This window comes from Mandrillus leucophaeus, unplaced genomic scaffold (genome assembly GCF_000951045.1).
Source record: "Mandrillus leucophaeus isolate KB7577 unplaced genomic scaffold, Mleu.le_1.0 Scaffold388, whole genome shotgun sequence".
NCBI lineage: Eukaryota > Metazoa > Chordata > Mammalia > Primates > Cercopithecidae > Mandrillus > Mandrillus leucophaeus.
The window spans coordinates 860,302-878,898 of NW_012104120.1; the positions used below are offsets into that span (position 1 = coordinate 860,302).

At 48.9% G+C, this 18,597-nt stretch overlaps 1 protein-coding gene across 1 annotated transcript in view; it reads left to right on the forward strand.

The window, feature by feature from the left end:
• Positions 1 to 18,252, forward strand: part of ANTXRL (anthrax toxin receptor-like) — a 40,964-nt gene extending 22,712 nt beyond the window's left edge. The window contains 10 exon segments of the mRNA XM_011990979.1: positions 1,334 to 1,459; positions 1,725 to 1,845; positions 2,921 to 3,004; positions 3,007 to 3,053; positions 4,633 to 4,713; positions 17,877 to 17,906; positions 17,908 to 17,976; positions 17,979 to 18,036; positions 18,039 to 18,092; positions 18,173 to 18,252. Of these exon segments, the coding sequence (XP_011846369.1) occupies positions 1,334 to 1,459; positions 1,725 to 1,845; positions 2,921 to 3,004; positions 3,007 to 3,053; positions 4,633 to 4,713; positions 17,877 to 17,906; positions 17,908 to 17,976; positions 17,979 to 18,036; positions 18,039 to 18,092; positions 18,173 to 18,252 (750 nt within the window).
• Positions 18,253 to 18,597: the final 345 nt, after the last annotated feature.

The following is an 18,597-nucleotide window of genomic DNA, read 5'->3' on the forward strand; positions in this document are numbered from 1 at the left end:
CCTGCCTGGTTGTAACTTGCTGTCATTGCCCAGATGCCTTGAACCTTTCTGCCTCTGCTCCTTGCTTGAGTCCCTGAGATGTCCCTCTCTGCTCCCTCGCTGAGTTCTGCATTTCGTCCCCTCCTGTTGGCTGAAGGGGAGGCTCTCGGGCACTGGGACCTGGGCTCAGCTCCAAGAGGCCCCTGGGAATGGAGATGCTGTGTCCTAGGAGTCTGCCCTTCAGAGCTCCACATCTTTGGGCAGCTTGGCCCAGGGCCACATAGGCAGGAGGATGTGCTGGAGGGACGCGCGGGAGGCCTGAGCCCACTCCACTGCCTTGTACCCAGTCTTACTTGTGAGGACTCACCAGTGTTGACAGTCCTCCCTCTGGGTCTCCCCTTGCCTGTCCCTGTATATCCACGCACAGATTAGCAGGCTGAACACACACATTCCCCATCAGGAATCCACCCACTAAAGGCTCCACGGTGACAGGCACATCAGGAGCAGCCCTGGGGCTCCAGCCTCACCAGCGGCCTTCATGCTCAGCCTCAGTGGTTCCTCTCCTTCAGCCAGCTGGGTTCTCAGCACAGGCCCCCTCTCCTCCTCTCCCCTTCCCTCCCTGCCCTCCCCTGCCCTCCCCATCTTTCTCTCTAAACAGAGCTCTGGGTTTGGGGAAGGCCTGGGCAGCTTGTATTCGCATGGATGTCGCCCAAGTTCCCTTCATTGTGAAGAACACCCAGAGAAGAGTTCCTGTTGCTTACACCCCATGTGGCCTGGTTCTGAGCCAGGACTTTGTCTGAGCTCTCTAAACCTCACAAGTGCCCCCAGGGAGGGAGGCCCATTCTCTTCACAGAGGTGTGGAGGCTGAGGCTCAGAGCGGTGTGTGGATGTGCCCACGGTGCAGAGCCTGGAAGTGGGGATATAGGCTGTTGGGGATAGACCTGGGTTTCCTGTCCTTGCTCCTGCACCTGCACCTCTCTTGGCCACAGCACCCCCACCCTTGCCCATCATTGTACCTGGAGATTTTGAGGTCCTCCCAGAAGCCTTGTGCTGCAGGCAAGGTGTGCAGTGAGGGGGGGTTTGTCAGACAGTGTGAGCTTCCAGGACTTTCTTGACAGGGCTCTTGGGCAGAGACTTTCAGCGGGTCCGGAGGAGGGGTTTGTAGTTCCCTTGGGAGCATCCCTTATCCCCAACCCCACTATTGTGCCTTGAGGTGGGACCACCTGTAGAGAAGGGGGAGTGGGCAGATGGGCCCCCAATTGGTGGGCACCAGGATGAGGCTACCCAGGCCCTCCCAGGCCTGGCATTCCTCTGTCTCTTAGACGTGGTTCATGGTGCTGTCTTTCTCCACCAGGGCATTTTTCGCAACTGGCTCTATTTTGTGCCACCCCTGCTGCTTGCACCACTGCTACTGTGTTGTGTCTGGTGGCTGTGCTGCAAGAAGGCAAGTGATTTTTCCCCACCCAGCCCTGGGGCCCAGGTACAGGCCCGTCCTCTGAGGGACTCTAACATGTGACTGCCCCATGATCCCGCCTGTGGGAAGTTTCCCTCAGCTCCTGGCTCATCACGTGAGCCCAGGGAGTGGCAGACCTGTCCACACATTCCCAGAGCCTAGCAAGCCTGGGCTCCTGCAGGACCTCCTGCCCCGGGCTGGCCACATAGAGCTGGCCTGGGATGCCCTGGATAAGGGGGTGAGGCCTGCCCTGGCTCCTAGAGAAAAGTGACCCCAGAACCCCTGAAACCAGGGCTGCCTCAACAATCGGGACTTCTGGAAGCCTCAGATGGACAAGGGCCAGGAGGCAGCCTCTGTGTGGAGGGAGGAAGACAGGGTCCCCCCTGAGGTCCTGATGGCCCAAATGGAGGACGGTGCTGTAACCCCCAGCTGTCTGTGACTTGGGAAACCAGCATGGATCTCGGTACATGTCTGGTGCCTTCCCCATTCCTTCATCTGTCTTTACTGAGCTCCAGCTTCCCCTGGGCCCCATGCTGGGCTGGGGAGGGACAGAAATGAAGCTCCCCACGGGCAGCTCACAGTCCTGGTTTGTCGGGGCTGAGAGTGAAATGTCAACCCCACAGAAGTGGGAAGGGCCCCCTATAAGGCAGAGCAGGAGACAAAAGCAGAGATGGAGCCCAGGGCAGGGAGAGTGTCAGGGGCGCTGGGAGCTGGGCGGAAAAAGCCAGCCCAGAGAGCTGCAGACAAAGGACAGAGCAGAGGGAGGAGAGGACAGAGCTCAGTCCCGTCCCCAGGCTCCAGATGCGGATGTGGTTCCGTTTGGCTTCTCTGGATCCCTGTCTCCTGGCAGGGATGAGGGGTTGGCTGGGGTTAGCTTCTAGGGACTGCAGGGCTGAGGGGTGAAGGAGTCCTGGCGGGCACCAAGCTGGGAGGGACACCAGCCCAGTGAACACAGGGACCAGCAGTCTGGGAGCAGGCTGTGGCTCACCTGGGCTGGGGACCCACCCCAGGGGCCATATGCAGTGGTGAGTAACTGAGGCAGGAGGCCCTGGGCCTGAGACAGGGTGGGAACAGGCCTCCCTGGTCAAGGATGGCCTCTGCGGTGCTATGTAGTGGGCCCAGGGAGGCTGCATCTGCAAACAGGTGGATGCAGACAGTCATCTGCAAATGCTGGAACCATTGCACAGCCCCCAGGACAGGCTTCCTCCAACAAGGCTGGCCTTGGGAGAACCAAGGTGACTGGGACGAAGTCGTTAGTATTTAGGGGAAGAGGCATGTCTGCAAACCAGGAAGTTTGCGTGTTTCTTACGTGAAGGACGGTCCCCTGTGGTGTGGGCTCCTCACTAGTCCTTTCACTTCCCAGACACACATCTGGGAGTGGCCAGCACTGTGCCCGGTGCTGAGGCAATGACACCATACCCTTGCTCTTAAGAGTTGTCTGAAAAGTCAGCAAACCATTTTTTTTTTTTTTTTTTTTTTTGGTGCTAGAGCAGGAGATACCACCATTTCCACCACCACAACTTCTGCACCCACTGCCTCCGCCCCCAGCTCCTGTAAACACCTGCCCCACTGTGATTGTTGCTGTGGGTGTCAAGGAGTGTGCGGGATGAGAGGGGTAGAGGTGAGAAGGGCACAGTGGAGAGGGGCTGCAATCCCCAGGCTAGGACTACGGGAGGAGGAGCAGCTGGGTCCCACTGCAGAGACCAGGCCCTTCCTGGAGGAAGGCAGACTCTATGGAGGATGGACTTTGGTCACCTGGTACCCGGAGAAACCAGAGGTCCACCTCATGCTAGTGCCCCAGTGGCAGGCATATATGAGGGCTCCTGTCCCCTGCACCACCAGGTCTGTCCCCGCACATTGAACTCCCTCTCTAGAAGGATCCATGTTTCTGTACAGTGGCAACTTTTGATGTCTGACCAGTCCCTGGTTCCCACAGGGGTGCCTCAGCTCTGGCAGTGGCCCGGGGCTTTAAACCACCTGTCTGCAGGTGCATGGGTCAAGCAACCTGAGTCACAAAAGGTCATGTAGATGAGAAAAAAAAAAATAGAATTGACCAGTCCTGACACGCATTCTCACCACCACGAACACTGCAAGGATGCCAGGGGCACCTGTCAGCTAAGGCAGCAGGATCTTCAGGCAGTGAGGAAAAGCTGTCCCTGAGTGGGCTTGTCGCCTGCTGAGATGGGCTGACAGGCACTGCAGGGAGGGGAGGAGGTGGAGACCCGAAAGCGCCCTCACAAGACACCTGTGCAGGAGCTCGAGCCCCGGAGCCAACACGACAACCACTCTCCCTGAGGAAGCCTCCTTCACGGGCGGGTACAGGCCCATCGTGCTGAGGGGAACCCAGCCAGGCAGCAGCAGGGGCCCTGCACAGGGGTAGAGAGGGCGCCTGGGTGGCTGGTGTTGAGGGAGAAGGACCCCAGAGTTCCTGCCTGGTCTGCCCCTCTCCCCCTTGGTCCTGGCTCTGTCTGTGGTCGGATCTCTTGCTTCCTCCTGGGAGTGTCAGGTTCCTCTGCAGCCTCAGTGGGTATCTGGGGAAGCCAGGCCTGTCTCTCCCCAGAGTGTGGGGCACCGGGAAGCCGAAACACAGCCTCTAGGGGCAGGAGGTCACCTGCCAGCGGCCTGCACTGCCTTGCAATGCACGGCCCTCATCCCATCCCCACCAGGGCCCAGAAAGGCCTGACTGCAGCAACCAGTGGCCAAGGGGCTGCCCGCCGTGGGTCCTGGGCTGCTTTCTGGCCTGTTTTTCTTTGCCTTCCTCTTCTCTCTTCCCTGGGGTCAGGTACCTACCCCCTGAGCAGGGCATGGTCCTCTCACCTGCCTTCCCCTTGTGTGACCCAGCAGCAAGGCTCCTCCTCCCTCCTGCCCAGGCCCCCATGCTGGGCCCCCAGGCCTAACTCATGCTCCCCTTCAGGACCTCTGCTTGGAACCACAGGCTCCTCCCACCTTTAGACTTTTCCTATGAATCTGCCCCTGGCTTTTCTTCTTTCTACAACCAAAGTACTTTTTGGTCCAGATTCCAAAACTCTCTGTGGCCACAGTGACCACGTCTCCAACATGCAACCCTGCCAGGCCCCTCCTCCAGGGGGAAATGGGAGCTTTCTCTGGGTGTGTTCCTTGGAACAGAGCCATGGAGGGCTGGGGAGTCCTGAGAAGGCATCCAGGCTGCATGGCTTCATCGTGGCCACGGTGCTTTTCAGGGCAATCTGGATACCTTTTGTGACCTCTCTCACCCAAGCTGCCGCCAGGTGCCATGGATGTGGTGTCAGCACACGGGCCAGGTGAGCCAGGCCTGTCTCTCGCCTTTTAAAACCTTGTTTAGTTGCTGGTTTCGGCAAACCCAAACATTTTTGCATTTCAGCACATGATAATGCAGGAAATTCTCGAAGGCTTAGTTTACCAAAAACCTCAACATTTTTGTGGCAAAAGCAGTCAGTCTTGTTTACTTTCAATTTTTGTTTTAAATTGAGTGTGTCTCCCTGCTCCATCACCTTCAGTTCCCTGAATAAATTTTTTGATAGTGTCCTCTTCCAGGCCATCCCCACTACACACTCATACAAAATGCAGCAGCAAGACTCCGAGGCTCTTGAGTCAAACTCTACCTCCCATCCATGCTGACGATCCTCCTTCACCTTATCCTGTGGATGCTCATTATGTTAATGGGAAACAGTATTGCTAGATCCATCAGGAAAGTCAGGCTAATAATGTGAAACCTTACCCTCTGTCACCAAATGTAGTGCCCACAATGATATAACAGCCTTTCCAGTGAGTTTAATTCGTGTGCACACCACAGCAGGAAGCCCTTTAGAAATTGGATCTCATTTCATTCTCACAACACCCAGAGGACTCATAGCTGCCATTCATATAGACCTTAAGGTGGGCCAGACACTGTTGCAAGTACATTCCACAAACTAACATATGCCATAACTCTATTGCAGGGAGGAAGCTAGAGGCCCTACAAAGTTAGGTAACCTATCCAGGGTCACACAACCAGGAAGCAATAGGACAAGCATCCAACAGCCTGGCTCCAGGTCCTTACTGTGTGCATGGCCACCTCTCTGTCCTGCAAGGTAGTCACTACTGTCTGCATTTCACAGCTGTGGACACCGAGGCTCTGATGTTTAGTGATAGGCTCAACATGGCAGGATCATTGAGTGGTAGAGCCGGGCTATGAACTGACCCAAGGGGAGGCTCATGTCTGAGTCAAGTTCCACCCCATGTCCTGCTGTCAGAGTGATCTATGGAAACACCTGCAAGTGCATCTCTCTTCAGTGCAAAATGTCACACAGCAGGTCCTCAAATAACGTTTCATTCAACGTCATCTGAACACTGAGTGAGAAATGATGATGCTGATGAGAAAAAAATCCATTCCTGGCCGAGGTCACTGCCTGTGTGGAGTTGGCGTGTGAAAAATGACATTGGTATTTTGTTAGTAATTGCATCGAATCTGCAGATGGCTTTGGGTAGTACAATCATTTTAGTAATATTAACTTGTCCAATTTGTGTAAATGGGATGTCTTTCCATTTGTTTGTGTCCTCTTCAATTTCTTTCATCAGTGTTTTGTAGTTTTCCTTATTGAGATCTTTCACCTCCTTGGATAAATTTATTTCTAGTTTTTTTTTTTTTTTTGTAGTTATTGTTAATGGGATTGCCTTCTTGATTTCTTTTCCAGCTCTGTTATTATTGGTGCTACTGAATTTTGTATGTTTATTTAATATTTTTTTACAATGATAATAGAGATGAGTGTCTCACTATGTTGTCCAGGCTGGTCTTGAAATCCTGGGCTCAAGCAATCCTTCCACCAAAATGCTGGGATTACCTATATGAGTCTCTGCACCCAGCCTATATGTTGATTTTGTATCCTGAAACTTTACTGAATTTGTTTGTCAGATCTAGAAGTTTTTTGGTGGAGTCTTTAGGTTTTTCTAAGTATAAAATCATGTCATTTGCCAAGAAGGAAAATTTGACTTCCTCTTTTCCAGTTTGGGTGCCTTTTATTTCTTTCACTTGCCTGATTGCTCTGGCTAAGATATTCAGTACTATTTTGAATAGGAGTGGTGGAAGTGGGCATCTCCGCCTTGTTCCACTTCTTAGAGGGAAAGCTTTCAGCTTTTCCCCATTTCATGTGATGTTAGCTGTGAGTTTGTCATATGAGGTCTTTATTATGTTGAGGTATATTCCTTCTATGCCTAATTTGTTAAGAGTTTTTGTCAAAAAGCATTTTTTTGGGTTTTATCAAATGCTTTTTCAGCATCTATTGAGATGATCATATGGCTTTTATCCTTCATTCTGTTGATGTGATATATCATGTTTATCGATTCGTGTATGTTAAATCATCCTTGCATCCCCAGAGTAAATCCCACTTGATCATGGCAGGATTATCTTTTTGATGTGCTGTTTCATTCAATTTGCTAGCATTTTGTTGAGGATATTTTGTGTCTGTGTTCATCAGGGTTATTGGCTTGTAGTTTTCCTTTTTTGGTGCATTCTTGTTTGGTTTTGGTATCAGGATAATGCCTCATTCTATGAGGTCTCTTCTATTTTTTTAGAATAACTTGAGGAGAATTTGCATTAGTTCTTCAAAAGTTTGGTAGAATTTGGCAGTGAAGCCATACAGTCCTGGGCTTTTGTTGGTTGGTAGATTTTTACATTACTGATTCAATCTTGTTACTCCTTATTGGTCTGTTCAGGTTTTCTGATTCTTCTTGTTTCAACCTTGGTAGGTTGTAAGTGTCCAGGAATTTATCCATTTTCTATACGTTTTCCGGTTTTTTGGCAAATAGTTGTTCACAATAGTTTTTGATGTGTTTTGTATTTCTGTAGTATTAGTTATTGTGTCTCCTTTTTCATTTCTGATTTCGTTTATTTGGGTCTTATCTCTTTTTTTCTTGGGTAGTCTAACTAGCAGTTTATCCATTTTCTCTTTCCAAAAAACCAACTTCGCTTTTCATTGATTCTTTGTATTTTTAGCCAATTTCGTTTAGTTCTACTCTGATCTGATTTTCATTGTTTCTTTCCTTACACTAATTTTGGGTTTGGTTTGTTCTTGCTTTTCTAATTCCTTGAGGTGCATCATTAGATTGCTTACTTGAAATGTTTCTACTTCTTTGATGTAGGCCTTTTTTGCTATAAACTTCTCTCTTAGCATTGCTTTTGCTGTATACCATATGTTTGGGTATGTTGTGTTTCCATTTTCATTTGCTTCAAGAAATGTTTTGATTTCCTTTTTAATTTCCTCATTGACACAATGTTTGTTCAGAATAACATCGATTAATTTCCTTGTACTTGTACATTTTCCAAGTTCCTCTTGTTATTGATTTCTAGCTTTGTTCCATGATGGTCTGAGAAGATATTTGGTATGATTTTGATATTTTTAAAATTTGTTGAGACTTGTTTTGTGACCTGATTTATGGTCTATCTTGGATGACGTTCTATTTGCTGATTAGAAGAACATGTATTCTGAAGTTGTTGGAAGAAATGTTCTGTAGATGTCTCCTAGGTCCATTTGTTCTAAGCTGTAGTTTAAATTTATTTTTTCCTTGTTGGTTTTCTTTCTAGATGACGTGTCTAATGCTGAGAGTGAAGTGTTGAAGTCCTCAGCAACTACTGTATTGAAGTCTATTAGGTTTAATAATATTTGTATTATGTATATGGGGGCTCTGGTGTTGGGTGCATATATATTTAAAATTGTATTTTCTTGCTGAATTGATCCCTTTATCATGATATAGCATGACCTTCTTTGTCACTTTGTAATGCTTTTGTCTTAAAGTCTATTTTATCTGATATAAGTATAGCTACTTCTGCTCACTTTTGGTTTCTATTTGTGTGATATATCTTTTTTCATCCCTTTCCTTTTAGTCTATATGTGTTTACATGTGAAGTGAGTTTCTTGTAGGCAGCATATAGCTGGGGCATTTTCAAACTTCATTCAGCCAGACTTTATCTTTTAAGTGGAAAATTTAATCCATTTACATTCAAGGTTATTATTGATATGTGAAGACTTATTTCTGTCATTTTGTTAAATTTTTTTCTGATTGTTTTGTATATTTTTCCTTTCTGTCACAGTTTATCATTGTGTTGTGGTGGTTTTCTATAGTGGTAATATTTGAGTTCTTTTTGTTATTTCTGTGTTAGCTCTAACAGCAAGTTTTAGACTTTTGTATGTTTTCATGATGGTAGCTATCATTCGTTCATTTCCAAGCATAGGACTCCCTTAAGTATTTCTTCTAAGGCTGGTCTAGTGATGATGAATAAACATTTATTTCACATTTTTTAATAAAGAATAATGTTGTTAGGGATAGTATTATTGGCTGACAGATTTTTCCCCCCCTTTTAGCACTTTAGATGTATTATGCCATTCTCTCCTGGCCTATAAGGTTACTGCTAAGAAATTGTTAGTCTGATCTGGCTTCCCATACATGTGACCAGAGCTTTTTCCTTTCTCTTGCTCTTTTTAGAATTCTGTTTGACTTTTGACAGTTTACTATAATGTGCTGTAAAATAGACCTTTTGAGGTTTTAATTACTTGTGAATTTCTAAACTTCCTGTATCTGAATGTTAAATCTCTTACCAAATTTGGGAAGTTTTCAGCCACTATTTTGTTAATTAGGTTTTCTATACCTTTGGCATCTTCACCTTTTGGAACACCCTAAATTTCTGTTTTTGGTTGTTTTATAGTGTCCCATATGTTATGTAGGTTTAGTTCATTTTTTAAAATTCTTTTATGCGAGTGGGACATGGGGAGGGGGGCTCTGGCTGGGTTATTTCAAAAGGCCTGCCTTCAAGTTCTGAGATGCTTTCTTCTTTTTGTTCCACTCTACTGTGGAAGCTCTTGAATAGATTTTTATTTTATGCATTGAATTCTTCACTTTCAGGATTTCTGTTTGATTCTTTTTTCTATTATATCTATTTCTCTGGTGAATTTTTTATTCATATCTGTCAGGCCTCTGAGCCCAAACCAAGCCATCGCATCCCCTGTGACTTGCAGGAATACGCCCAGATGGCCTGAAGTAACCTAAGAATCACAAAAGAAGTGAAAATGCCCTGCCCCCACCTTAACTGATGACATTCCACCACAAAAGAGGTGAAAATGGCAGGTTCTTGCCTTAACTGATGACATTCCTCCACAAAAGAAGTGAAAATGACCGATCCTTGCCTTAAGTGATGACGTTATCTTGTGAAATTCCTTTTCCTGGCTCATCCTGGCTCAAAAACCTCCCCCACTGAGCACTTTGCGACCCCCACTCCTGCGCGCCAGAGAACAAACCCCCTTTGACTGTAATTTTCCTTTATCTACTCAAATCCTATAAAATGGCCCCACCCTCATCTCCTTTCGCTGACTCTCTTTTCGGACTCAGCCCGCCTTGCACCCAGGTGATTAAAAAGCTTTACTGCTCACACAAAGTCTGTTTGGTGGTCTCTTCACATGGACGCGCATGACAATATCCTCAGTTGATTTCTAACGTTTTGTATTTGTTTATATCCTCTTGTATCTTACTGAGCTTTTATAATATCATTTAAAAAAATTATTTTCCCCACATTTCATACTTTTTTTCCAGTGGAATTTGTTGCTAAAGAATTATTGTAACCTTTTGAAAGTGCCATATTTCCTTGTTTAGTCATGTTTCTTATGTTTTACATTGATATCTGCACATCTTTTGTAACAGTTACTTCTTCATATATTTTGGATTGGCTTTTTCCTGAAGATGTATATATGGTTTTTATTGGGTCAAAAACTTTAGCTTTGCTTCTGAGTGTGTGAAGCAATGTAGTCTCTCTATGATTTCTTCAACTCTAAGCAGCATCTGTGGTGTGTGATTTCCCCACTAGCTCAGGCTGTGGTTGTTGGTGGAGGCTGTAGTGATGTTTTGCTGGGGTTGGGGATGTTAGGTGGGTGTGCCCTCAAACCCTGATGGTGGTGAGGAAAGAGAGAGACCCTCTCATACTGTTTTATATTGTTTTATGCTCGGTAGCTGTTTTAAGAAAAAAACAAGGAAGTAAAACCAAAGACAGGCAGCCCGGCGCCAGGCCCAACACCAGGCCTGGGCCTGCCTGGTCTAAACCCAGTAGTTAAAAATCAACTCATAACTTAGAAACCGATATTATTCATAGATTCCAGGCATTGTATAAGAGAACGTAGTGAAACTCCCTGCCCTGTTCTGTTTCTCTCTGACCTCCGGTGCATGCAACCCCTGTCACGTACCCCCTACTTGCTCAAATCAATCACGACGCTTTCATGTGAAATCTTTAGTGTCCTGAGCCCTTAAAAGGGACAGAAATAATGCACTCAGAGAGCTCAGATTTTAAGGCAGTAGCTTGCCGATGTTCCCAGGTGAATAAAGCCCTTCCTTCTATAACTCGGTGTCTGAGAGGTTCTGTCTGCGGCTCGTCCTGCTACAGTGGCAGTGGCAGTGGCAGTGGCAGGGTAAGTGTACCTGTCCTTGGGACCTCAGGTAGTGTACACAGGCACTAGTGTCAGCAGGTACAAATGGGCAGTTCTCAGGCCTCTGTGTGGCTGGCTTGGGTGCTGGCAGTCATAGTGGTAGGCCTGGCTGGGGCAGGTCCTTCCCTTGGCAGCATGTGTGGAGCGAGTGTTGACAATAGCAATAACACAGCAACCCTAAGGCTCTAAAGCAACACACGTCAGTGTTAGTGATGGCTGGGTAGGCCAGTTCCCTAAACCCAAAGTGGTACATGCAAATGGATGCTGGCTATGGTGGTAGTGGTAGGCTGGGTGGGTCCATCATCAGGCCCCTAGGAGGAGTACATAGAGGCGAGCAATGGTGAACAGAGTGGGGGTAAACCCTAGGCCCCCAGGCAGTGTGCTTGGGCACTGAGGTAAGCAGTGTCAGGGTGGTGGGAGTGTCCTCAGGCCCCCCAATGGAACACTCAGGTGATGGCTGTGGTTGGCAAAATGGAGGGATCCCCAGGCCCGCTGGCAGAGTGCTCAAGTGACTGTGGCAGTGGCAGCAGTGGGCCAGGGGAAACTGTCCTCAGGGTGTGTGCAAATGGCTGGGCCATAATGGACAGGTTGCTTACAGTGGCTCCAGCCATAAGTAGGAGTTCTTAGGCTCTGGGTAGTGTGAGATTCAGCCCCCAGCTATTGTGGGGTGGCAGCAGCAGTGGTAGCAGCAGCAACAGAGAAAACCAGTAGTAAGGGGCATGCAAGTGTGCAGTGGTTCTGCTGCTGAAAAGGGCAAAGTCACTGTCAAGTGGCATGTGCTTTGGCCCCAGTGACGGCAATAACAGATGCAGTGAGCAGCAGCAGACCCTGTCCTCAAGGCATGTGCATGGCAGTCTTACTGCTGGGGTGGGAACAGGGTTGCTGTCCATGATAACTGCCCCAGGTAGACAGTTTTCAAGCTCTAAGCAACCCACACTTTGGCTCTTTTTTCTCTGAGGGCAGCTTCTCAGCACACAGGGGAGGCAGCCTCCCTATTGTGCTGCACTGTCCATTCCCCAAGATGCAGTACACTGTGTGTGCTAGACTGCTGGGGAGGCTCTGCTGGGTCCAGTTGGCGTTGCACTACTGAAGCCCTACAGGTGAACACAGGGAGATGTCAGTGGAGCTCTAGGGATGTGGAAATGCAGGGGCTGTTGGTTTCCAGGGCAGGATGCAGTCTGGTGGTGGCTGGGCTCTCCAAATGGCAGAAAGCTACAGTTGCCCAGGACCTGGGGGTGGGACCCACATGAGCTCCCGCTGAAGCAATGCTGTTTGATAGTCTCTAGGCACCTTCCTATGCTAGTCTCAGGGTCTAGAGGGTTGAGGGATTTTCCTTTGGCTATGGTTACAAAATCCATGGTCAGAATGTCAACCACTGTGGACCTCTCATTTACCTTTTTCTTGCACTAGGGAGCCACTCTGCGTTCCCAGCCAAACCCAGCCAAGCTTGCTGCCTCACTATCTTCCATTTTCATGCCTCATATGTTTCCCATCATTTTTCTATTGAATTTCAGGATTCACTCTTAGATGTTCTTCTTGAAGTGTGATTACTTGCTGTTTTTATTTCTCTTTGTGGAGGAGGTGAGTTCTTGATGCCTCTAGTCAGCCATCTTGAAGCCTCTCCAGTCTTTTGCAGTTTTACTTTTTATCTTCTGACACCAAATCTGTTAAAAGAAAAATTTAAACAAATTAAATTTAACAGAGTTTAACTGATCAAGAAAAACATGTGAATCAGGCAACATGAGAATCAGAACAGATTCAGAGAGCGTCTGTGGCTACCATATGGTCAGATATGATGTATGGGCAGAAAAAGAAATGACATACAGAAAATGAAAGTGAACTACAAACATCTGGATTAGTTACACCTTGGCATTTGCCTTATTTGTACATGGTTTGAACAATTGGCTCCCTATGAGTGGCTGAAGCACGGCTGCTGTGATTGGCTAAGACTCAGCTATTGTGACGGAAGCCGACTTCTCAGTTAGGGTTTCAGTTTGTTAGGTTGCAGTTCATGTGTGAGAACTCAAGTATGCGATTACAGAAGTTTTCTTAGATCAAATTTAGTTTGATTTAACACAAATGTTTTTGTAAACTTTGGCAAGCTATTGGGGAAAAGCTCAGATAAAAGCCTTATTTCACGATACACTAAAATATATACAAAATAATTTAAATGTATATGAGATCTATATATATACACACACGTATATAATTACTAATAATAACTAGAATAAAGACAAATTTGATTTCATTATCCATGAATCCTTATTCTAGAGGTCTAGGTAAGCATAAAAGCAGGGGAAAATTTTTATTTTTTTCTTAATTTCAAGACCAGCTTTGTCACAAGGAAAAAATGTTCAAAGGAAAATATTCCCAGATTTATTCATATTCATTAATTCAGCAAAAATGTATTCCACAGCAGGTGCTAGGAAGACAAAATGAACCAGACCGGAATGTCCCACTTTCATGGCAGGGTGTGCATTTGCTTAGGGAGAGTCGGATGGTGACAGAAACTGTCCAGAGGATTAAAAGTCATTAATGTGTCAACAAATGCCTGGTTGGCCAGAGAAGACTCTCTTGGGAGAAAAGGAGAGGAAGAGGGAGGGAGTGACAGTTAAACTGAGAAAAAGTGATAAGAAGTCAGTGGAGTAAAAATCTGGGGGATTCCTTTCAAGTAGAAGACACAGCCAGTGTGAATATTTTGGGGCAGCTTGGAGTTGGTGAACCAAAGGTAGGAAATCAAATATTGTCCTTGTCAATCTGTTCATGATGACAGTCAGTGTCACATGGATGCAGGGTGTGGAAGACAGACACATCCCAGCCCTGCAGGTCAGTGTTGACAGGAGTATATTTTCCACAAGTAGCCGTTGTCTTGCGTCTGGGTTCACAGATACAGGGCTCTCTGTTGAATACATGAATGAGTATTTCTAGTGAGACACGGTCCTGTGAATATACTTTTGGTTGTTTCTCGGCTTCACAAGGAAACACTTCAGATCTGACATGTATGAACAGGAACCTGTTTTGGGCATAACTGTAGAGAAGTGAGAAGTCCCTTTGACATTTTCAAGGGTGACCATAGAAGAACATGGCCCAACCAAGTTGAGTGGTTTAGCTTCTCCCCAACTTTCACCTTTCTTGTCTCAAAAATAAGGATAAAATGAAATGCATACATACAGAATGCTAGGCTATGCTATGGCAAGGCCAAGGGAATGGCAAGGCTAAGGGAATGGCAAGGTGAGCCTGTATAGCCAGATCCAATCCAGGCCTGTCTGCCAGTGGTCTGCACCTGGTGGCAGTTGCCCACTGCAGCGTCAGCATGAATGTGGACGGTTCTGGCTCATCAGCTGTCCAGGACACCAGGAGAGCACCAGCACATCTAAGAACCTCCGGTGCAAATGCATGCCAGACTCCTTTTAGTGCTTGACAGGGAGAATACTGGGAGGGGAACCTACCCTTTATCCCCCATCCTGTTGTGGAGAAGAGGTGGCCTGCTGTGTCCACACCTTGCCTCACCCTCTCTCCTCACACCTGAAAAGATGTCCACCTTAGCCCCCAACCCAGGAAAAGCATGGATCACCCATTATTTGTGTCTCAGTGTTTCTGCAGGGCTTTACTCTGAGAAGTGAAGAAGAACAGGTGCGTAAAGCGCCTAGCATAGAAAAAGAAAGAGGAGCTCTGGAAATAAAGAAAGAGAAACATAAGGAGGAGAAAGGAAGATAATACAGGGTCTGATGGTGGAATGTCCCTGGGAGGACTTCTGTCTTGCCTAGGGATCCAGCACTTGTGTCAAAATTGAGGGAAGGCAGGGAGAAATGAGTGGCTGGCAGTCAGCAGGCCCCTGGCGCCCTGGAGCCTCATAGCTGGCACCTCCTCCTCCCACAAAAACGAGCACAGGCAGCCCCTCACAATGCCACCACAGATCCCCCAGGTTGGGTTGGCAGTGCCAGGAGGAGGGTCCGTCTCCTTCTGGGAGTGGCATTATCCTTTCTGGTTCCTACCATGCCTCCTAACCATGCCAGAAGAGGGTTTGAACACAATGGCCTTGCTGCACACAGGGATTGCTTAGAGGCAAGAAGGTTGAAGCTGAGGCCTGAGTGGACAGAGGAGAGCACTGACCAGCAGGTGAGATCTTGCCTGGGCCTTATAGTCTGGGTGGTGCCAGGGGGAGTGAGGTGGGGCTTTGAGCCCCCCTGACAGAGCCACCTCTGTGAGGCCGGGACTGTGGCCCAGACATCCTGATGAAGTGTCCTGTGTTCTGGGTCCAGTTGGCCTGTAGTCAGGGGGCAGTGGCGGGTGGAATACGGTACTGAGACTTCTTGGGCCCAAAGGAGAAGTGGAAAGAAATTGTCCCTGTGCCTCCAGACTGAGGTCTGGGCCAAGCCCATGGACTCTCTGGTCACTCTTGCTCTGTGCTCAGCCTTGAACTTGGTGTGTGACCTGGGGCAGGGAAGTTGAGGGTTTCATGATGTGAAGGAGCCCCCAGTTCTGTGCTGCAAGGAGAGAGAGAGGCTGTCTGGAGAAAGAGAAAGAGGCTCAGCTCTAGTGCCCTGGAGCTTTGGGTCCAGGGTGCTCCCCTTCAGAGAAGGCAGCTTGTCAAAGGCAGCATCAGAGCTCAGGATGGCTGGGCTTGGACATGCAACTTGGAGAGGTGAGGAGCAGAGCACTTAAGGCAGAGGAGTAGAGCCCTCAAGGCAGAGGAGCAAGGGAAGGTGCCAGGGCATGGCCAGTTCTTCTAGTAGCCAGGCTATGATTGCCTGAAGGCAGGGGGTGGAGACCCCAGGAGCCTGGCAGGGGAAGGTCTGGCGTGCAGGCTGGTTGGAAGGACTGGATCCTGCCAGCAGTGCAGAGCTTCTCTGGAGGGTGTGAGCTGGGAGGGAAGATGGTCCTGGGAGGACTAAATTTGGGGATGGGCGGAGCCAGGGAGAGCAGGCTGACACACTTGGACTGTACTAAGAAGGAAGCCTGAATCCCCTGAACAGGTGGCAGGAGCCCAATCGGGCACAGAGGAGGGTGGACAGGCAGCTGCAGACACAGGTGGCTCAGGACAGGGTGTGAGGGGGCACAAGAGGAAAGTGAGCATCATCCTGGATGGGGACTAGCAGGGCAGGTGCAGGAGAGGGCAGGTCCCAGGACGGGGTCTAGAGGGGAGAAGGGCCTCTGTCAGTAAGAGAGGGACCGTCTCCATAAGGGAATCCAGCATTTGAGGCACTTGTCACTCACATGCCCAAGGGGAGGCTTTATGCGTGAATGACAGGTTCAAGCAAGCTCAAAGTCTGCAAGCTCTGGGGAACACCTGTGAGGAATGGAGGGTTTCCTGGCGACCATCAGGCTGAGATTGGCCTGGCAGGGAACCGCTGGAATTCCAGAAAGCCTGGGAAGGGTGGCCTTGAGTGGAGAAGGAGCTGAGCAGGCCCCACGCCAGGGAAGCCACAGGCGTTGATGGGCTGCTGCTCCTGCCGTGGTCTGTGGGTATCATCAGCGCCACATCACAGATGGGGAGGTCGAGGTGAAGTGGCGTATGCCCACCGGCATCCTGGGAGCCTGCTGCAGCCCTCCAGCCACAGATGTGGAAGGGGATGCAGTTACAGTCCTCATGCATGCAGAGCAGGGACAGGCACATCTAGAGGGACAGGGCGATTCCCACAACGGGCTCAGCCTTCTGCCAGCACATGACCAGAAAGACCAAGCAGGGTGGTCACTTTAGCTGGGAGCAAGGATAAGGGGCTTCCTGGAGGAAGCCACTCGGGAGCTGAGTCTGAAAAGGTGAGCGGCAGTTCACTGGGCAGACAAGGTTAAGAAAAGCATTCCAGAAACAGAGGACATCCTAGGCAAATTGGGAAATGGGAGAGCTGAGGGGCTCTGAGAAAGATTGTTATCTAATTCACTGCCTGCTAAACCCCCAAGAGAACAGCCTTGGGGAAACTGAACAATTATCCTTGAAAAGGCCAGGCTTTCAATTTGCTTTCGTGCTTACAAGATGGTTTCTGGAGCTCCAGGCATCACACTCATACTCCAGGCAGAAAGAAGAAGGAAAAAGGGAAAGCAGGCTTCTTTAAAGCAATGCCCAACAGTTCCTATTTATACTCCATTGCCAGAATGCATTCACGTGGCCATGCTGTTCAGTAAGGGAGACTGGGAAAAGGTCATTTTACATTGCCTCTCTTAACAAAATCAGGTCTCATTAGTAAGGAAGACAGGAAGAATAGACTTCGGGTGACCAATCAGTGTTTAGTATTGCTGGACTCATGTGAGAGATGGAAAAGCCATTCCCAAGAGGCTGATTGGCTTGCCTGTGGTTAGAGGCTGGAATGAACCCCAGTCCCTTTGTCCTTACTTAAAGTGACCCTGAGGGCCTTTTTGAAAGGCCCTGATCAAGTCTTCAGACAGGGTTGCCCCGATCATGAGCATAAGAAACCAGCAGAGAGAAAGGCATCGCAGACTTGCAGCTGTGTGGGTGGTGGGTTGGCTACACTGGTGTGTGCCCAGGATGAAAGCAAAGCAGCTGGTTCTGCAAGACAGAATTAGCTGTTCCTACGGGTCTGGATCATCCTCTTCCCAAACTAAGGGAACCGTTGAGCTGCTGCCTTCTCAGCTCGTCACCCACCCAGGGGTCCCTGGAGCCAGCCTTGAGGGCTGTGGTGAGTGCTCATCCCTTCCACATGCTCATTAGAGCCTTCCAGGCCATGCTGGGGCGCAGAGGTAATTGGGGCCTCCTCTTGACTCCCAGGGGGAAGAAGACAAGTTCAACCCCAAGTGAGGGAGTCCAGAGTCAGAGACCCAGGGCTGCCCAGAGAGGAAGGGGGGACTTTTGACACTTGAGCTAGGTCTGGACGGAGGAGTCCAGGCTGGAGGCAGCACCTAGGGGAGAGAGGAGGAGCACAGCAAGGCCCACCCTGTGGGTCCCGATGGGTCCTGGCCCCACCCCTTGAGCCAGGCAGCCGCAGCCTTCTGAGCCCAATTCCAATGGTGTCACAGTGACCTTCTCTCTCTTCTCTTCCCTACAGGGGAGGTACCTCAGCTTAGCCCTTGCACAGATCCCAATGCACACATGGTCCCTGCTGCCCAAGAATCTGCTTTCCACACAGCCAGGAGTGCCTTTCCCTACCACAGGCTCCCTGCCGCCCAAGGATGTGCCTGAGACACAGCCCGGAGTACTTTTCCCAAGCAGACTCTGCAACGCGAAGAGCTGCCTTCAACCCAGCTGGGAGTGCCTCCCCATCACCTGCTCCTCCAGGTGCCACCTCCTCCCCGCTAGGTGCCCGAGGCCTCCCTCCAGGATGCTGCCACTGCTCCCTGCTCTTCTCAGGCACCCTGCAGAACCCCCTTTGTCACTGCCTCCCCCAGAGCTCAACTTCTAAGGCACCAAACACCCAAGATTAACAGGCCTTTGTTGCTGAACTGGACATACACATTGAGCCTTTGTTTGTGGTCAAAGGTGTTGAATTCTTGCTGATCAACCAAAGAGTTTGTCACCAGGGAGCTTGTCCTCTGAATGAGCTGGAATTATACTGCACCTGCCAGAATAAAGCTCCCTGGTGCCGTGGGGATGCCAGGCATGAATGCATTCCACTCCTAACCGCCCCAACTTCATCTGTCACCAAGGGGTGGGACCATGAGGTCTTAGGCCAAATTCCTCTCTAAAAAAAGCCCCAAAGTCTTTGAAATGTGAATTCAATGCTGTATCTCCCTCCCTAGCTTTTTTTGCAATGAAAAACACTTGTGTAT